Source organism: Rattus norvegicus, chromosome 16 (genome assembly GCF_036323735.1).
Source record: "Rattus norvegicus strain BN/NHsdMcwi chromosome 16, GRCr8, whole genome shotgun sequence".
Taxonomy (NCBI): Eukaryota; Metazoa; Chordata; class Mammalia; order Rodentia; family Muridae; genus Rattus; species Rattus norvegicus.
The window spans coordinates 53908493-53928735 of NC_086034.1; the positions used below are offsets into that span (position 1 = coordinate 53908493).

Here is a 20243-nt window from a genome sequence, read left to right on the forward strand (position 1 = left end):
GTTGAGCCATCTCTCCAGCCCCCCCATTTATTTTTCTAAACCGAAAAAAATAATAGTAATTATAGAACGGCAGCTTTAAAATGGGCTAGTTTTATTCCGGAGAGCTTTATAAAATGCCCAAGAGGTTGTCATGTCTACCGGTCCATTCCGATTCTGCCTATTGATGCTATGAACAGAAATAAACCAGGAACCAACAGCAATGCCAACCTGAAAGACCAAAGGAGGAATGGAGCCTGGAATCCCTGGTCCCCTGCGGTGGGCGGCTCAGCATCCCAGAGGTACAGATGCTAGAGGGCGGGAGCAGCAGAGGGGAGACGGGACTCCACCTCAGCGCGCTTTACTCTCTCCAGCTTTGCTCCAGGTTTGACAGACAAGCAGTCTCCACCTGGAATACTCATGTCCCAGGCATGGTCACCTCAGCCACCTAAGGATTTCATTAACAGCTTTGCGTCTCAACGTGCCTCTTCTTCCCTCATCAACACGCCACGTTGCACATCAAAATGTCTCCTTCCTCTGCACCGCTCCATACGCTATTTTATATCTTACCGAGTGGTCCCCACTTTCCCCACCGAAGTGTAAGCCCCAAGCTAGGGCCAGTGTGGCACAGAATCTTCTCCTACTGCCCGTGGTGCATCAAGATGAGACCTCGCAGCTCCTTCGCCAGCGCCAAGTCCGCCTGGGCGCCACCATGCTTCTCGCCAAGATGGTAATGGACTGAACAGTGTACAGTGCTAGTAGGCACAGCACAGTACTTTGAAAATTTAAAACGAGAATGCTGAGAGCAGCTCAAAGGGTTGGATGTCACAGATGGATAGTTTTAGTTGTCAGCTGTCTTAAACAACATGACTGTAAACACACACACACACACACACACACACACATACACAAACACAATCCATGTGTTTTACAACTGGGCATGCTTGTAGGCAACTAGAATTCAACACTAGGGAAGCTGGGATAGGGCTTAAGGAACACCCAGCCGCTCATTAAAACATTTATTGGCCATATACTGCCACCTAGTGGGTGGGTGGATGGATGGATGGATGGATGGATGGATGGATGGACAGATGATAGATAGATAGATAGATAGATAGATAGATAGATAGATAGATAGATAGATATAGAGACAGACAGACAGACAGACAGACAGCCTGGCCTGGCTTTTGTCAACTCAAAAGTGACTTTACATCTATGTTGATCCCCCAAATTTCAATTTACCAGGTGTAATCATAAACAGTAACTTAAATGCAGAAGAAAACCAGGCAGTAAAGCTAAAGTATTTTATTAATAATTTATTGTCAGTAAGAAAGGCTGGCTAATGATAGTTTTCAGTAAAAACCTTTACGAGACCATTGCATCACAAATATACAGACACTATAAAAACCGTGTCGTGGTGGTTTGGGTTCTAAACAGGTATGCAGAAGGTCCCCTTTACACTTTCCAATAATGAAAAATGTTTATAATCCGAATACAGCAACCCATTTAAGACATGTCCAGTAACAGGTTGTCCTCACCCCATATGTACAGCTACACTGGACCGAAATGTGTCAATGAAATGTCATACTTCAGTGGGAAAGAACGGTATGAAACCCTGGTTACATCAGAAAATCGGTGCTAGGCGACGACGCTAACACCACACAGATCCAGCAGAAAACAAACACGCGATGCGTCCTGAAAAACCTAGTAAAAAACTATGGGGGGGAAAATCAAATCTGTACATAAAATTTACACAAAGAAAACAAAATTAAAATAATCGAATCTATATAAATACATGAATCATGCTAACAAGACGACAGGACCGATTTCTGTTTCATCATTTTTTAACAGAGACAAATCTAAATACGCAAAGATGCTCAGGATGGACAGGGGATGAAAACCCGGTCAATCACAGTCAGTTAGGACACTGGAAATGGCTAACACGTCGAGAGGCATGTGACTCCGTGCAACCGTGCCTACCGCAGCTCATCGAGAAGCAGGCAAGACCGCCGCAGAAGAACAACGTGGATATCAGATAGCATCTCTAGGTTCATGAGAGTCCAGGCACTTTGGGGAGGAGCTTGAGCGTCACACTTCCGTATGCTGCTGGGAATCTAGCGGGGGAATGGTCACCTCTTCAAAGTGGCCGTCGTCCCCGCTCTCGTAGTCACTCATCATGACCTCAGACTCCACTTCGCAGCACGCTGACACATCGGAGCAGGAAGCCGTAGAGGTGTACACAGACATGGGCATGTTTTCTATGGTGGGCGCCTCGAAGTTTCTTTGATACCCTGGAGGGTAGGGAGTGTAGGGTTCTCTACAGGTACTGTTCTCACCAGCGCCTTGTTTCTGAGGTTCAGACATATCGACGGGGTAGAAATTGGGCAGGTACTGATTCAGGTTGAACCTCTGACGATTCCTGGAGGAAGACCCCAAGCTACCTGCTGCGGGCATGTCTCTGGGTGGGTGTATGGACTCGAACTGGTCGCTGAATTCTGGAGGCAATGGTGGCAGTTCATCGGGTGCAGGGAAGTCCTCTGGTGGGGGTGGAAAGTCACTTTCAATGTCATAACCCCCAGGGTAATAGTCAGTGTCGATGGCATTTGGATCAGCTGAGTAGAGGGGCGTGTGCTCATCGATAACCTCGTAATTGGGGAACTCTTGTATGTCTGGCAGAGGAACACTGGGCATCCAGTCTGATGTATCCCAGTGGTACCCTTGGTAGAAAAGAAAACAAGATTTTAGTTTGTTCCTCTTAGCTTCTATGCCTCGGGGTGGGGGGGGGAGCTCAGTGTATCAGGCACAAGACACAGAAGTATGTGTGCATTCATCCCAAGCCGGTCACTCGCCCCGCAAACCCCACCCCAACACAGTGACTATTTCCGGAATGTGAACTTGTGGTTTTAGTACATTTCTGAAATTCAAGGCAACAGAGTTCCGACAGAAGCAGCTGTACCATTTTAGAACGCATGCAGGATTTTTCTTTTTTCTTTTTCAATAAACAACCCTAACCACACTTCAACTTTCCTTCTGTAACTGCTGACCCTGCTCCATAGGAAGGCGGTACAGGAAGTTAGTAAGGGGCTTTCAAACTGAAGGTCTCTACTGGGGGAAATTCCAAACATCACTGGGCTTTGTGCAGCCTGTCCTCCAGAAATACTAATTAAGGCAAATCTAAAAATAATAAAAATAGCCTTTAACATGTTAAATTCAGTAGTAAAGGTAGCAGTAACAGTTATATTGGTTTTATTAGCCATGGATAAAACAGTGAGTTATTTTAATACAGGCTACGAAACAAACCATGTCCCTCAATCAAATGACGCATAACCACATAAAGGTTAGAAAAAGTCATGACGAGCTGTAACAGACAATCTTTGTTCTCATTTCAAAGGGCTGAGGGTCATTCTGAACGGTAAGCAAAGGCCACCTTTCTGTTGCTGTGCTTTAAAGAAAACCAAGGCCTAACTTAAGGGTAGGTGTTATTTTTTTTTCTCTCTTTGTAGGATTTTTAAAAATTCTGTGAGAGCCGAGGGAAGGTTAGGCAATCCGTTTTACAAGGCAGTGCAGAACGGTGGGCTTAGTCACTGCTGTAGCATCAAGCACCCGGGTGAAGCACGTCGTCATTGGTCGGGCCTCTACCAATGACTTTTAGTGGTTATTAATGGACGGCTGGCATGCATAAGTCACCTCTTGGTTTGCTGAGGTCAGGAGCAGCCAAAGATTCTTTGGGTGGCAGAGTAGAAAGAAAAGAAAACATCGGTAATTAAAACAGACGGCTGAAATGACAACACAGATAAAGCACATGGTACAATATAATGTGTCTGTGAAGGCCCAGGCGGCCGGACACGCTGTCTTTACCTCATTCTCTCTAATGATCACAAATGAGAAACTCATGTTGTACAAACTAAACGGGATGCAGACACGGAAAGAGATGAGCGGTGATAAACTAGAGGCTTTGCTGTGAATCCTGGAAACGGAACTGCCTTAGGAAAATTATAAACTACAGGTACTGATATATATATAAATTGGCTATTTAAGGGACAATCTCAAAACATGAGCACACACACATTAGCACACACGAGAACCTTCAGAAGTGTAAGTTCAGAGAAACTGACAACCAAAAGTTGACCATATCCCAACAGCTTATCCACTTCACTATGATTTTTTTATATTTATACTACTGTGTAGCCCTTCTCTAGCGAGCTCCTTAACTGCTACCTGTATGGCATGACCTCTTCCCATCAACTCTGTAACTATACCCTCTCTCCCAGTGATCACATTACACACAGAACTCTGGCCCCAAGCCCAAGGAAATGAATAGAGAAATCTCAGGGCCACGGGATGCTCAGCCTGGCTAAGCTTCAGATTGGTTTTCTGTAAGAAAGGAGATGAAAATCTCAGACTATTGTGACAACTGAACAAGGCAATGTGGGTCAAGTGTGAGCCCGCAGATAAGTCATCATCACTGTAAGAGGACTAGCCGTGGTAGAACTGTGGCCACTTTTCTAAACAGAGGTTTTTGTGCCCCATAATGTCCTTGAAAACTAGGACAATAAACTAAGTTTTGACAAGTTAATAGCTGACTGATACCTCTGGTAGGAATTTAAATAAAAGTGGAAAAGGCAGATGTTTCAAAAATATGAGTAAAAGGAGTATTTAGAGAAGGTATCTATGGAGCATTTACACATCTACTATAACAGTAAATTCCTTTATAAATGAGGTCCGGCAAGCTTTGTTGTACACTAAGTGTTTGACAACCCTTTAAACTTATGTGCGTTTTCAACGTTAAATTCACTTCAGATAAGAAAAATCAATCAGTAGAAATCACACCAAGGAGACTTCAAATTTCTGCTTTTTTAAACTTATCAATATTTAAGATGGTGGAATGTCATCTTGTTTCAGCTAAAATCGGGCAGACAAAATATAGATAACATTCTGATTCCCAAAGTGAAAACACGGTACTTTTAAGAAAACAGATTAAGTCCCTTAGTAACTGTAACCACTGAAGTCAGTTGTCCTCCTGCTACCTTTCCTCCAAATCTAGCAGACAGCCTCACCTCTTCCACCTAATGGTGCCTGCTGAGGTGTCCTTGCAGAAGAACCACGTGTGTCTACCAATAGTGCTGTCTGATCGCAGTTTGCCTTTTCCCATTTTCACGGGTGGTGGGCACTCTGCACATGCATGCGTGTGTGCATGTGGAGGCCCATGGTGGATATTTGGGACTCATCCTCAGCTTCCCCTTCACCTTACGCAGGGCCAATCAACCAAAGAGTCTTAGCGCCAGTTCTCTCTGAGGATTCTCTGCCTCTGCCTTCCAAGGCAGGAGTTATCAGCAGATCACCGTGGCCACCCTCCTTCATGAGTCCCAGGGATCTAAGCCATGGTCCTCACACTTGTGTACCAAGCACTTTATCCACTGGGCCATCTCACCAACCCTGTGTGTGCGTTCTGATGGTCCTGGGTGAGTAACTTGAAAGTGGTGATTTTTTTTTTCTACATCAGGAAATTTCTAGATCCAAATCAACTGGACATTTACTAAAAGTGAAAGTTCTCAGGCCCAGTACAGACTGACTCGGTCGGAAATCCGTGCTGGTAACCAGCCCCAAGTCTTCAGCAGCAACCCATAGCATTTAAAACAAGCAACGCAAAGACATACACACGAGTATTTTCACAACGCGCTTACACTGTGAACAGAAATGTCCCAAAATGAAAGCCACCAAACCTCCCCAGAGGATGAACTGTTTTAATAACAGGACAATAGGCAGACAGACGCACAGCACCCCGCTTACAGTCACCGCAAACCACGGACACAAATCACAAACACTTATACCTTCTTTATTCACCGTGTCAACGACAGCGTTGACAAGGTGTGTTACAGTCACTATGGAAGCTTGTAAAAAGGCACAAAAGGAGCCAATTAGGAAAGTCCTTAGTTAGTAGAAAACAGAACATGAAGCAAAATTCCTTAATTCAATGCAATTTCTCCCCTAATTTAAAACTTTGAAATGAATGCTTTGAGACCACTAGATTAATTATACATGACCCCTGCACTCTACCCACTAAGTTACCGGTCTCAGGACATTTCAAATCAAGCTATAGGCTTGCTAATAGTCAAGTGAATGAAATAACTGTTTTAGTAAAAGTTAGGGGAGAAGCATTAGCTAAATGTTTCACACAGTTATAGCTATGGAGTGTATAGCGGGAAAAAACAATTCGGATCTGCATCTCCTGGACAAAGGAACTGGAATATCGTCTGAGAATAAGGCAAGTCAGGGAGATCTATGTACGTCAAAAAACCAAGACTGATCGTGTCCCTGTTGCTTAGCATGTATTTCTCATGTCGCAGATGCTGCATAGAATCCTTTTTCATTTGCCTGTTATTTTAAAATGCCAACGCCAACATAAACAGTGCACGTAAACAGTCAGCACACTCTAATCCTGAGATCTAAGGACTACTGAATCTAATGCGTGCAAGAGAACAGAAGAGAGCAAGACACACTGCCTGCTGTCATGAGGGCTCGCCTGAGGGGGAGGCAGAGAGATCTGGCTGCATTAGCTGGGTGGGCTGAGGGGACTGGGGAGACCTGTCAAAGGGAGCTGTCTCAGCTGTGCCCCTGTGCAGCTTGGCATCCTGACCACAGGTCCTGCAGGGACTGAAAGGAGCTGTGGAAGCAGAGGCCTTAATTACCAGGCAGTGAGTGAGTTCTAGGCACCGAGAAAGAAGGAAACCAAAACCTCCCTCAGAGCTTTCAGCGAGGCAGCCTCACTGACACCTGAACTTCAGTCCCGAGATGTGGTGGACTCCTACGCTAAGGAACCACACAAGAACTGCTTGTGCTCTCTTGAGCTGCTAAGTGTACGCTAAGTGTATGGCTAGCTACTGAAAAGGCTTAGAAAACCGCTGATGAAATGATTTGTGCAGACGTGGCTCAGACTTGACGTCTGTTACTGAAAATGATTGACTGGTGCAGTGATTAAAAACACGGACAGTCGCAAGCAGGCTTTCCCTCACGCTGCTACCGCCCCCAAAAGATTAACTTTCCTAACTAATCTGACAATGACTTCCCCAAAGTGTCTGAATGCTGCCAAGAATGGGGTTTCAACAACAACAACAACAACAACAACAACAAAATAAAAGAAATTACTAAAAAAAAATCCTTAAATGTGTTTTTGAACTTACATTGGGACTTTTACAAGGGACAAAGTATAAATCCCTTAAGTTGGCAAAACAAACTTTTCAGAATAGAAACTAATGAAAGAAATAATACTGGCTTGTTCTTAATGGTTTAATAAGTAATCCACACTTTCCACCCAAGAATAAACAAGGGTGTGCTTTAAATAATGCAAAACTTGCTTGAAATGTTCAAGGGACAGAACGTATTTATAGCCATCTTTAATAGGGAAAAGGGCTTTGCAAAGTTTTATAGACAAGCAGACCCAGAGACCCATAGATGTAGTCATTATAAATTATATTACCCTGGTCATGGATTTTGCTATTTTGGAACTTCAAGTTTCTTCTTTCTAATGATAAAATGTTCTTAATGTGTAAAAACATTGCATTTTTTTACACAAGGAGGAAAATTAAAATTGAGCCTACACCTTCTGAGATTCAATTATTTCCAGTAGATAACCACCCTCACGGGGCTGATAATTTTTGGGACACGTGCTAATACAGCGAAGCTGTCTATCAGTGCCATCCACCCTGGGGACGCCAGATAAACACAACCGGAGTCATAGAACCAAACCTTCTTCATTAGAAATATAATCCGACTTACTAGCCATCTCTTAAACTCTGCTCTCAGTCAGAACGCTCTGATCCAAATGGGAGCTGGGGCAGCAGTGGTTGGGGAAGAGACAAATAAAACCTTGTAATACCAAAGGTATGACCGAAAGTGAACATTTCAGACTTCTACACAGAGGGTGCATGTATGTGCCTGTGCATTGCATGTTCAGAAAAACTGTCACATAGATCTTGAAAAGGGAAAAAAAAAAAAAACCCCAACCCACAAAGCTTCCATAACAGTCACTGTTATCCAAAAAAATATAAATAATATAAGAATTGTCAAACAAGGAAAATTGACACCTTTTCTCTCCTATTATGATAGTTAAAATAATTCTTCATTAAGAATAGTTTTATTTTGCAATACTAGGGATTGAACCTAGACCCCTGTGCGTGCTAGGCAAGTGCCCTATGACTGTGCTACTTTAAATATTTTCCCCTGGGCAGGTCCATGCAAGTATCTATACCACATTGTACGTTCACGCCGAGGGGAACACGGGCTGTTTTCATACTTAATTGGGGGACCTGGTCCATCTACATCAGAATACAGCATAAGGAACGCCAGCAGCACTTCAAAGCAGCCATCGCGTCCAACGTCAGTGTCTGAAACTTACCATTGTCATCACAGGACTCTGACTGGAAGGAGCTAAGGGACTGCACCTCGGACAGGCTCTCCCGGGCACTGTATGGCTGAGAGGGTTTTTCCTCCAGGGGCTTCTTGGAAAGACAAGGGTCAAGATCCACCACTTTAGCTGAAAGGAAGAGACGATAGGTAGGCAGTGAGTTCCATGATCCCTCGGGTCACGGATACACTGCACTCCATAAGGAAGTACCTGAGCTTGATACCTGAGCTGTGAGAACGGAGGAGAGTGAGTCAGAGGAGCATCCTAGAAACAAAACCATACAAAGGCCTGCTCGAATTCTCAACAGACTCAGCGGTTAGGATTTCTCCATGAATAAGCCTATAAAGAATTAACTGGCGATCAATTAAAATCTGTCCTAAAGAGCATACGCAGCTTTTTCCTGGAGCTTCAGGTGTATGCTAAGCCACACACATATATACATATTGCTTATATGAACTCTGCCACCTTGCCTGGCTGCGATAAAAAAATAATTAGTATAAAAGTGGCCTTCCCCATTGTTTCTTGTAATAAAACACCCCCAAATCAAAGGTGATAATGTATGTCGGTTACAAAGGTGAAACAACCTTTCTAGAATATTAATTAGAACACAACTAGATCTAATTGGATAACTCCAAGCTCCCCACCAGTTTTCATGACCATTTCAGACTGGAAAGCATCATCCTCGGGCCCCATAAACCACCACGTCGTGCCCTTACCGTCGTAGTCGAAGTCCCAGCTGGGCTTCTGAATGGAGTCGCTGTCTGAGGGAGAGTTGGAAGGGGGTGGGGGAGGCAAGTTTGGAGCCACGCTGCACACAGCCACGGCTTTCCGATGTCCGTGCATAGACTCGGGGTTAAAAGTGCTGAATTCTGGGTGCTCTGGGATTGCCGAGCCTTCAAACGAGTTCCGGTCCAGATTGTTTCTAGAGTCACTCGGAATGCTCGGAGTGTAGGAAATGGGACGCACGGGCACCTGGGGCGGGATGTCAGAGTAAATGTTCTTGCTCGGCTTGGAATCAAAGTAAGGTCTCTGTAAGAAAGCCGTGGTTGGCCCCAAACGCTTGTCTTCAGGTTCCGCCTGGTGTTTCTTCTTCCGACTGATCATCTTTCGGCAGAGGACAAACACCACCACCAGTAAGAATATCCCGGCTATAAACACAATAATTCCGATTCCTTCGGCCAGTCCGATGTTCCACGGGGTGGACACGTAGTGGTTGGGAGTGGCATCCTCACAGTGCTTCCCTCTGTACTCCTGGCTGCAGTTACAGTGATAGGAGCCATGCGTGTTCTCGCAAAGGGCCCCGTTCCGACAGGGGTTCCCAGCACACTCGTCAATGTCACTCTGACATCTGCCAAGACGAAGGAGAGACCTCTGCAGTACATGCCAGCCCACCTATTCTAGCACCTTCCGGATGAACAATAAACACACCAATCCTTCGCTAGAGATGACAAAGCAAAGAAAACACCCAAGACGGGAACCAGAAAGGGCCTTGTGTGGCTTAGCTACTGGGTCAGACGCTGAATGGGTATTTGAGGGCCAACCACATCAAGCCAACATCTAGCTGCATTTTTCCAGAATTAATAGATAACTAAATCAACTCAATGGGCTAAAACATGGGCTGCTCTTAGGTCTCACGGTCAAGCGAGCATTTAGAAGCTGGGAAGCTAAGGTACAGTTTAACAAGTGGTATGTGCTGCACACTGTTCTCATAGGCCAGATTAAATTTCAGTGGAAATGGTCCTGTCAGAGATTATGACAGTCCAGTAAGACCTATGAGGGAGTAGAAAACACACTCTTCCATTTTAAAACGTTACTCCTTGTGGAATCAGAATCATCTTCCCACCCGTCACCATCACGGAAGAGATCACAGACAGCCCCCTTTGCTTTTCTAAACAGGGGCATGTGGGGCTGTCGTGCACGGCCACCCTCGCTTCTGAAGCTCTTCCCCATTTGAAAATAATTCACCTATTTGCAAACTGTGAGCAGTGATCTTAAAAACTCTGAACACTGATATACTCTTGTCAAACATATAGGAATACACACTGATTAAAATTGGGGAAATCCACAAATGTACCAGGGCCTCAGAATTAGGGGCAAAATTCAGAATTCTAAGGACTCCAGAACAAAACGATAGAGTAATTACAGGTGGACCCAGCAGCTATAAGAGCGAGGGAGGCTCGCTTATCCAAAGGATCTTCGCTGGGTGTTTAAATGAGACAGGGTCTTATCATGTGGCCCTGTTTGGATTGGAACTTACTGTGTCTAGACCATGCTGGCCTCAAAACCTCAGAGAGCCACTTGCCTCTGCCAACTGAGTGCTGGGATTAAAGGAGTGTGTCTGAGTCTCATTCCAGTGACTTTTGAAAAGGGATAGCACCTGAAATTAGTTTCTTACATGTTTTCCTCAAGATAGAGGTGTGTATTTTTTTTGAGATATCTAAATGTCTAAATATATAAATCCTAATCACCTCTTGGGTTTATACTGGAGAATGGTATCATGAGTGTAATAATAGTATAATTACTATAACTAAAAGTTGATAAACCCAGCAAGGTTTAGATGCTGGATCTATGTTGGTGCAAACCACTGTGAGAAATCACGATTAGTACCTTCTCATGGACAGAAGACATTACGTCACAAGCACTTGCTTTAGAAAACACACACACAAAAGAAACCCCGCAACCAGTTTATAAGCATTTGCTACTTGCCAGGGACCCACCCATTCTTCATCTATAAGGAATGGCTCTGCGGCACAGAGGCGAAGCTGTCCCACTTCACATTAGTGTTTTTGAGCCAGTCTTCTGTCTCAAGACGTTTGTCTGCCCATCATGGAAATGCCAATAAGAATCACCATATAGAATTCTCCTACGCAGTGCGAGCCAATGAGGTTGACTGGGTTAATGGTCAGCACGCAGTGGAAAAGTGCAGCAGATATGAAGCTTCAAAGAAACCATTTACCTTTCTCCCCTAAAGCCTGAGTCACACTGACAGACAGCACCATCCAAACTGTCAAAACACGTTCCACCATTTTTACAGGGTTCATCTTTGCAGTACGGACTAAGCTGACATCTAAATAAGGAGAAACACATGCAAAAAAAAAAAAAAAGCCCTCATGAGTTCACTGCGAATAAAAACAGACAGCATTAACAACGAACAACACAGTAGCCTGCCCTATGCAGAATTCCACGCTTTAATATTTAAGCTTATTAATTCATGAAGAAATACAAACATACCTCTGGCCAGTGTACAGCCCCCTGCACTGGCAAACAAAACCTCCGTTGTCTACCATGCACGTTCCTCCGTAGAGGCAGGGGTTGGAGGAGCACGGGTTGACGCTCACCTCACAGTACGTCCCTGCGTGCAATGCACTGCACTTGCAGTAATAACCTGGGTCGTGGAAAAGAACAGAAGATCCAGTCACTCAGTGGCCGCAAAGTGTTTTATAGGCTCACATCTTTATGTTCAAGTGAAGATGCTATCCCCCGACATCTAGAAAAGTCCCTTTCTCTGCAGATGAAGAGTTATCCATATGGGTCAAATCCTCTTTTTTAAAATACTGGAACCACGAATGATTTAGACTTTAGAGGGCTTTTTTTTTTAAGTTTCGGGAATATTTTTTATAGATTTTACAGCTGGAATATTTCTAAACTAGAAATCTGATATTCCAAATGCCTCCAACCCTGGAAATTTGAAAAACACACTCAGTGGGCAGAAAGTTCCGGATTTGGGAGCCTTTTAGAATTTGGATATTAAAATTTAGTTAAGTTCATCCTGTGTAAGCTAAACAGGAGAAGAGAAGAAAAATGTCTGTGACTAGGTTTAGTTAACGATAATTACATTCGGCTGGTGGGTCAAATGAAAAAGGCAGGAGAGACAGGCTCATTGTGGCCATACACAGAAGCAATGCCACTCAACAACACCCACAGGAGTGTTCCCAGTGATATGTCATTAGAGAACATGGAAAGAGTTTGCTTTTCTCCCTTAAAAGCTGGGCAAGGCCATGGTCACTGCTGCAGGAGGAAAAGGAACATGGGAACCACTGGTTCCTTAGACCAGACCAACATTACAGCACATGCTACTGAGTTCTGACCACAATATCTGTGACGAAGGCAAGAAGTGATGACGTCATGGAGGCAAACCAATTCTATTTGGGCAAGTTGCCTTTACATATGCATGTGGATAACATCAGAGCGACCGTTGCTTAGGAAGCCTACCTCCAGTGGGCGAGGGATTGCAGACGCCTCCATTCTGACAAGGGTTGCTGGAACAGTCTTCGGTGGCAGTTAACAAGCACCCATGAGCTAGGTCCACCCATTCTTCGATGTGTGCATAGGCTCTTGGTTTGTTGTTCAAAGGTAGCTCCTGCCCATTCAAATAAATAGAGTCCATGCAGCCCCTGAAACCATTGGCCACCTGGGTGTTTCGTCCATGTTTTGTCCCTTGCTGGCGGAGGTGGCCACCAAAAATTACGTAGTTATCCAGGTTGAGGGTTTTCAGAGCTCCTGGGGCTGTGCCCGAGGCAGTGTGGACTTCATCTAGAACCAATTTTGCATAATTCCCCTCCACTTCCAGGGACACTGCATGCCACTGCCCATCGTTGACTTGAATGCTCTGAACAGAGACGATCCCAGGGCCACTTCCACAGTCAAATTTGTACTGCAGTCTCCCAGTATGAATCTACAACAGAATAAATACCGTTCACACTGACTGCATACAACCTGCAGCCTTAGTCTGTGCGAAACTCTCTAAGAGGGGTATGTTCATTGAACGAGGGTAGAAAGAATACAAGCTTTGCTGGGGAACATGAACGTATTCATCTACTCTACAAAGAATAAAAACGGATCGTCTGGGGCCTCCCAGATGCCAAGTGCACATCCAAAAATAACACAGACGTGACTAATTATGAACTGTTAATGGAATACACAAAGCATAAACATACATACAAAATACCATGTAGGATTTCTGCATAAACTACAAGGTATAATGAAGAGATTTGAATGTCAGCAGTCGTGCGTCTCAAAGGTCCAAAATAAACTTCTAAGCTATGGGGAAGCCGAAAGAAGTTTTGATTGTACCCAAGTGTCAACCTTATCCAGGCCACAAGACATGGAGTAAAATACCTTCCTGAGTTTGTTCTTAGATGGGACAGTCAGAACACAAAGTAGAATTTAAATTCCATAGTCTCCCTCAGCCTGAGGTCACAGGCTGCACGAAGCCATACCTCCAGGATACTGTAGTCAGTTCCTCGAGCGTACATCACAACCGCGTGGGAAGAGTAGGTTCTCAGGCGCATGGTCAACTTCATCTCCAGTCGGTTTTCATTTTCCATCAGACGATATTTCACAAAGCTGCTGCCGGTAAAAGTTATGGATGAACTCCCTACGGATACCAGGAAGAAAAAAAGTCTATCAGCTTCAAACTTAAGCATATCATCAAAGGTAAGTCTGATTGTCTTCCCACCCCAGAGGCTGGCTTTGTTCTTTGTTTTTTTGTTCCTTTTTTTTTTTTAAATTTAAAACTGCAGCAATGGGAAAGGTGTCTACTGGCTTTCCCAGACAGCATAGCACACACAACTGACTTTGCACAAGGAAGAGACTGAGAACTCTGTATGGCAGAGAAATGAAGTCTAAAATGATAAATTAAATATAAAAGTGTTTTGTTTAAGTTATTAGTAGGCAATCTGAGGGGAAAAAGTAATGTAGCCTCAAGATGATGGGGGAAAACCTGTCAGGCAAAAACACAAAACCATCCCCATTCCTCCAAGATGAAAATCCCATCAGCCTCTGGAAATGAAAATTAAGTTATGCAGAACTGACTAAATAAAAATTCAATTTCAAAGTGACAAAAGGCACATTTAACAAAATAGAAGGCTGATAATAAGAAGAGGGCAGATTGTAATAAGAAGCATGTTAATCATAATACCCAGAGGTCTGTTGGATACTTCTATAGGAAATGCTAACACCAACTAATTAGCACAGTGACTCCTTCCATAAGCAGCTAGAGACGTTAAAACCTTAAATAAGTATTTCAATCCCACTGGGGAGGAAGTATAGTTTTTAATTAAAAGCTTTCGATACAGATAAAGAGAATGAGACACGAGACCTTCATGTATGCCCGGAAGAAATGGAAAATATTGGTTCGACTACTTTGGAATATGACAGTGTACCTTAAAAAAATGTAAACCTATTTAATTTTTGACAGCAGATTCTCGTTTTGGGATATCATAAACGGGGGGGGGAGGGGCAGCAGCATGAAAAGATGAACTTGGAAAGATTTTTTAACAGGAAAGATGTATTAACAGGAAGACACATGACTGGTGACTAAATCCCGCTCCGGTTATTAAGGAGAGTGAGGATTACACACAGCGGGCTTGGAACATGTCTTTAATGAGCTAAGTAGGGAAATAAAGCAAGAAGCTGAGGACTGTAGGCGAAATCAGGCGAAAGAGGATTAGAGGGAAGCAAGAACAGATGAAGCCCTGCAGTTTATGCAGCCATCGGGCTGGGAGCAGGGGCTCAACCGACAGCTCAGGGGGCTCCTGTTCTCTTTCCTTCGCTCCCCTTACCTCGTTACAATAAGCAGCCTGCACATAGCTCTTTCTCCAGCAAAGAAACAGTTACCAAAGCACCGTCAAGGATGGTTTGAAATGAGTTCACGAGTCAGTGAGGAATTCATGGGAGCGCTTACCTGGACATTTGGCGAACCCGCCACCAGGACACACACAGCTGTACTTCTCTTCTCGGGGATCAGCGACACATTCGGATCCTGCAGGACAGGGGTTATCTTCGCACCCTTGGTGGACAGGCGGGCATGTCCCATCTTTATTTGGAAAAACAAGAGGAAGAGAGGAGAGAACACAGGGATTAGGGAAACGACCACTACTGTTGTTCCCAGCCACTCGTTCATTACTTTGTGGTGCTGGAGGGATACATCTCACACCTTCTGTATGCTAGACTGGCACTCATCTAATGACTTACATTATCCCCAGACCTTCTTTCGTTGTTTCATTTTGAGACGGGGTATCATTACGCTGCCCAGGCTGACCTGAACCCACTATGTGGCCTAGGTGGTTTTGAATTTACAATCCTTCCAAGTAGCTGAGATCATGGGCTTATCTCATTAGGCCTGGCCATAAAATAATCATAATCACTGTCTCCTCCTCCTCTTCCTTCCTCCTCTTCCCCCTCCGCTTAACATGTTTAAATTTAATTTTTTGTGTATATGTGTTTTGCCTGCATGTATGTCTATGTACCATTTGGGTACCTGATACCCATGAAGCCAGAAGAGGGCATCCCTGGTCCTGAAGTTACGGATGGTCATAGGCTACTATGTGGGTGCTGGAAATCAAACCTAAGTCTTATGGAAGAGTAGCCACTAGGCTCTTAACTGCTGAGCCCTCACAACAAAATATTCCTTAACATTCGCCTCTATATATGCACGCGCTCTTACCTTTGCAGAGACACACGGCTGTTCTATGGTGCCGGGGAGTCACAAAACTCAGTCTGGCTGTGCTATGAGTTGACATAATGTTTTCATCCACAGAAACCTTCTCATCACAGAATTTCCACGGGCAATCCAGCCCTGCACAGAGTTTCTGGAACACATCCAGTATCCTCACGCCAATGATTTCCTCGATGTCCGTGACGGAAGAATTGATCTTGTGCAGAAGTTGTTTCGTTGAGATCTGGGTGCCCCCTGATTTCTCTACAAAGAGTAAGACGTCAAGGTGGGAGTGGGGTTCGGAGGGCTGCAAGCTGACAATCTGTATGTCGTTCTTCCGGATGCCCAGGATGTTGCGTAAAGCTCGCTGGAAGTTGCGCCAGTAGTCGCCGACAAACTCTTCCGGGGTGAGATTTGCAAATCGGATAGCGATGGTGTGGTTCAGCATCTCCTGGGTCACTTGCTGGATGTGCACGGTGATGTCAGCCACCGTTGTAAACTTCCCGTCTGTCACGCTGACATTAAGAAGGTACTGGCCTATATCCAGCTTTCTGTGTGCAATCAGTTTACCCCCCGTGCTGGAAACAGAGAACAGGCCATCCATGTGGGGATCCAGACTGTACGTCAAGGTGTCATACACATCCTGGTCTGTGGCATGGATCTTTCCTATGACCCCGCCTGAGTATTCCTCTCCAGAAGCAGTGATGAAAATCTCCAGTGGCAAAATGGCAGGAGGGTGGATGCTCTCCTCAATAACCCTGATGTCAATGTGTGTCAACGAAGACAGCTGAGGCTTTCCATTGTCAGCCACCTACAAAGACAGAAGTTGCCTCTGGCGTTATTGCAATCTCCTAATAAAAATGCATGATGCGGCTCATAGGTTCTGTGCATGAATCAACTGTTAGGTATTCATTTCTCCTCACGAAGCCCACTGAGGGAAAGGATAACTGTTCCCTCTCTTACTCCTATGGACGCTGCATTGCACTTCTGCCTAGGAAGGAGCAGTCAAAGTGCTGCCGAGACAAAACCGGACGTGTACTGAAAAGAACCAAACCATATTCACTTTTTTCCTATAGCATGTGAGGATGCTATCTAAATATAGAAAGATGACCACCTGCAGAAGTGCTCTAGGAATCCCTGGGAAACCATGAAAGACTCCGATACCTTAACGTGCAGAAGGTAATGGTCCTTCACTTTCCTCTTGACTGTCGCCGCTGTCAGGAGGACCCCGTGCTGGTTCACCTCAAACATGTTGTCATCATTTCCACTCACAATAGCAAAGGAGAAAGGGGGGCCGTTGTGGGACGAGTCCTTGTCTGTCACTACTAGCTTCAGGACGCTGAAACCCACGGGCTTGTTTTCCTGTGTAATGTTAGACAGAACAAAAAAGCTATCAATGCCACCATGTCGATACCACAAGGGACAAGTGAGGCTTTCTGAAAAATATACAAACAATAAAACCTTATTTCTAGTGCACCAAGGAAGAGGGAAGACAGGTGGAGGCATGGGGGGATGGGACAGAGCAGGAACATGAGGAGTGAGAGAAGTAACAGGAGAGGAGAGGTTCAAGAAAGGTAACGAGAACGGAACAGCATCCATGGGGTTCGGCAAGAAGGACAAGGAGGGCTGGGGGACGACGGGTGGGCCAACGAGGGATGTGGGTTGGGGTGGACCAGTGCAGTAGAAGATACAATGATGAAAAAGCTCTTCCTAGTTAATCCTACGACAGTGAGAATATCTTTACTAAACCAAAGCACAACATGGAGTAAGGAAAGCTGAGCTGAGACCCGCAAACGCCTCTTCTGTGCTAAGACAAGGAAGGGCTCCCCTAAATCTCACCTCCTCCTGTTTGCTAGAAAACTGGTTTGGAAAGGAAAGCTGCTTCAAGTGAGTGTCTGGAGCCAGTCAGAGATGGAGGGGCCACGCCCCTGAGCACACTGCCCACTTACCTGGATGATGACACTGTAGTTGTCTCTGGAGAAGAGGGGAGCATTGTCGTTGACATCGGAGACATCGATGTTCACTGTGGTGGTGTTGACTCTGGGTGGATTGCCGTTGTCGGCAGCCTGCACCGTGAGCGTATAACCTGAGATCTTTGTTAGGGAAGAGAGAACACCGTCATTCGTATGGTGCCAATCAACTGGGGTCACTGATGGCATTTGCCAAGCCAGGGTCTATGCAACTGCCTAAAACTAAAATAAATCTCCCAGTGAGTGAGTGAGTGAGTGCACTATTTTCTCAACCGAGATTGTTATCAGCAAGAAGCAAATTCTTTGCTCTCTCCCATTAAGGGTCTTAGTTGATCTGAAACATCTTACAGTTCTATTAGAAATACAAAGACAAAACTATGCAAATGACCAGAGGAAACGGCTGCCCCAGCTCAAAGGCTGTGCCTCTGGTAATGCCATAGGCAGCACCTTCAACGGAGCTAAATCTTATAGAGTCAGACATGGAGGCTTGAGCTGCCTCTCCTCATGTGCAGACTCATTTCTGGTACCCCAAGATGTACCAGGTCACCATCACACTTGGGTTCTATTTAGCCACTTAAATCCCTCAAGGTAGTATTTGTGGCCACTTGCAAAAGAAATCAAATCAAGTGAGAGAGCTTCACTCTTAGGACAATTCCTATTACAGTATCTTTAGAGTGAGCACTGGGCCAGGAAGATGGCTAAGTCCTGGAGTGCCTTTCTGTAGGACATCAATCTAGCAAATGCTGGACCACATGGTGTTGAGAACTCCATAGGCCACCTCCCCTAACACCTCACAGTGGATACAAGTATGTTAAAAGAGCTAGTTCTCTAGTAACAATGACTAAATTTCAGTCAAGTATTGGTGGCAGGCACTGCGTGTTTTCAACACTCAGAAATCTGAGGCAAGAGTATTATGAGTTTGAGTCTGACCTGAACTATATAGCTAGATCTGAATTTTTAAAAAAAATCACGTTTTACTCTGCCCAGTGCAATAGATCTTTCTATCCCCGACAGTCAAGCTTCCCAGACTCTTAGGAAGGCACCACTCAAAAATAGTAAGCCAGAGGAAAACCTGGCTCCACCCCTCCCCAGCAGAGGTGTGGCCCACCTCTTGCTGGCTCTCCACAACAGATGGCTTCTGGCAACATTGCAGGTAGAGAAAGACTCACCTTGCCTTGTGGGGCTGGACACTAGGGTCTGTTCAGTGAGTACATGGGCAACATAAAACAGACTACTTGGCTTTTGGTCTTTTGGGGTTTTTTTCGGGGGTGGGGTGGGGAAAGTGGAGCAGACATGAGAGGAATGAGAGGTGATTTGGGAGGTAAATGTAATCAGAGTGCATGATTTAAGACTCCCAAATAATGAAGAGAAAAAGAAAAAGTCAGTCAGAAAACAAACAAACAAAACAAAAAACAAACAAAAAACCACCTGAAATAAAACAAACAAAAACCAAAACTTTAATTGACTTTCAAATATTTCTATTCTGCCTTAGCATTGCCTAAGATGATGGTCTACCCGTCTGCGACTTCACGTTATACCCAGCAAGTACGAGCTGCAAGCTTTAGTGCTTTGCTGACAACTTGAACCCCCCTTTTAAGCTCACCGTTTCGCGGTCTAGGGGCTTCGTTACTTTGATTTCTCCTCTGACAGGGTCGATTGTGAATGGACTTCCTTGGTTACCCTCTATAATGGAGTAGAGGATGTGGCTGTTTGAAGGGCCATCAGCATCATCAGCCATAATCTAGGAGACAACAGTCTTTTAGCAAACAGCTACGGAAGGGACAGAGGAAGAAACAACAGCTAGCTCATTTACGGCAGCTGCTCAGAGCCCACTAATTGGCTGAGCAAGGACCTTCCTGTTTGGCAGCACTGAAGACTCCCACGTCCTCACGGGGACGGCGTGAGGGCTCTAGCACTGAGCCATGTCCTCTGGCTGTACAACTGCTATGCCCTAACATACTCTAAACGGATCCAGTTTAAGAAGTGGAAAGACTTGACTGATCCCCTTCAGGATCCAGAAGAGGCGAACTGTAAGGGAAAGTACGCACTGTAATGACGGGCTGCTCCAGGGCCGCGTCTTCGCTGACCACTGTGGTGTAGCTGTCCTGGCTGAACACTGGGCTGTTATCGTTAATATCTGTGATGTTGATGTTCACGGTCGCCACGTCACTCAACGAGGGCGTGCCTCCATCAGTGGCTTCCACAGTCAGGTAATAGCCATGGGAGCTTTCATAATCCAGGTTCTCAATGATAAATATGGCCCCTGCATGGAGAGAGAGAATTACGTCCAGCACCCGCCAGTTTCTAATTGCAACGTTGATGCGTCTTAACTCATGTGGCTCTCATTGCAAAAAAAAAAAAAAAAAAAAAAAAAGTGAACATCTTTTAATTCAGTAACTTAAAATTATGAGGTTTTTTTTGCCCACCCAATATCCCCCATTTATTTCCTTTATTT

The 20243-nt window shown here is 44.8% G+C and overlaps 1 protein-coding gene across 14 annotated transcripts in view; it reads right to left on the reverse strand.

The window, feature by feature from the left end:
* Positions 1–1266: 1266 nt before the first annotated feature.
* Positions 1267–20243, reverse strand: part of Fat1 (FAT atypical cadherin 1) — a 119417-nt gene continuing 100440 nt past the window's right edge. For 6 of the 14 annotated variants that reach the window (XM_063275780.1, XM_063275777.1, XM_063275778.1 and 3 more), the window contains 15 exons: positions 19837–20051; positions 19392–19529; positions 17768–17911; positions 16983–17180; positions 15828–16629; positions 15066–15197; positions 13600–13757; positions 12593–13055; positions 11612–11765; positions 11337–11447; positions 9097–9728; positions 8372–8509; positions 5808–5867; positions 3664–3699; positions 1267–2693 (listed from right to left, as the gene is read on the reverse strand). In XM_063275780.1, the coding sequence (XP_063131850.1) occupies positions 2065–2693; positions 3664–3699; positions 5808–5867; positions 8372–8509; positions 9097–9728; positions 11337–11447; positions 11612–11765; positions 12593–13055; positions 13600–13757; positions 15066–15197; positions 15828–16629; positions 16983–17180; positions 17768–17911; positions 19392–19529; positions 19837–20051 (4010 nt within the window). In that variant the 3' untranslated portion in view covers positions 1267–2064. 14 annotated transcript variants of the gene reach the window in all.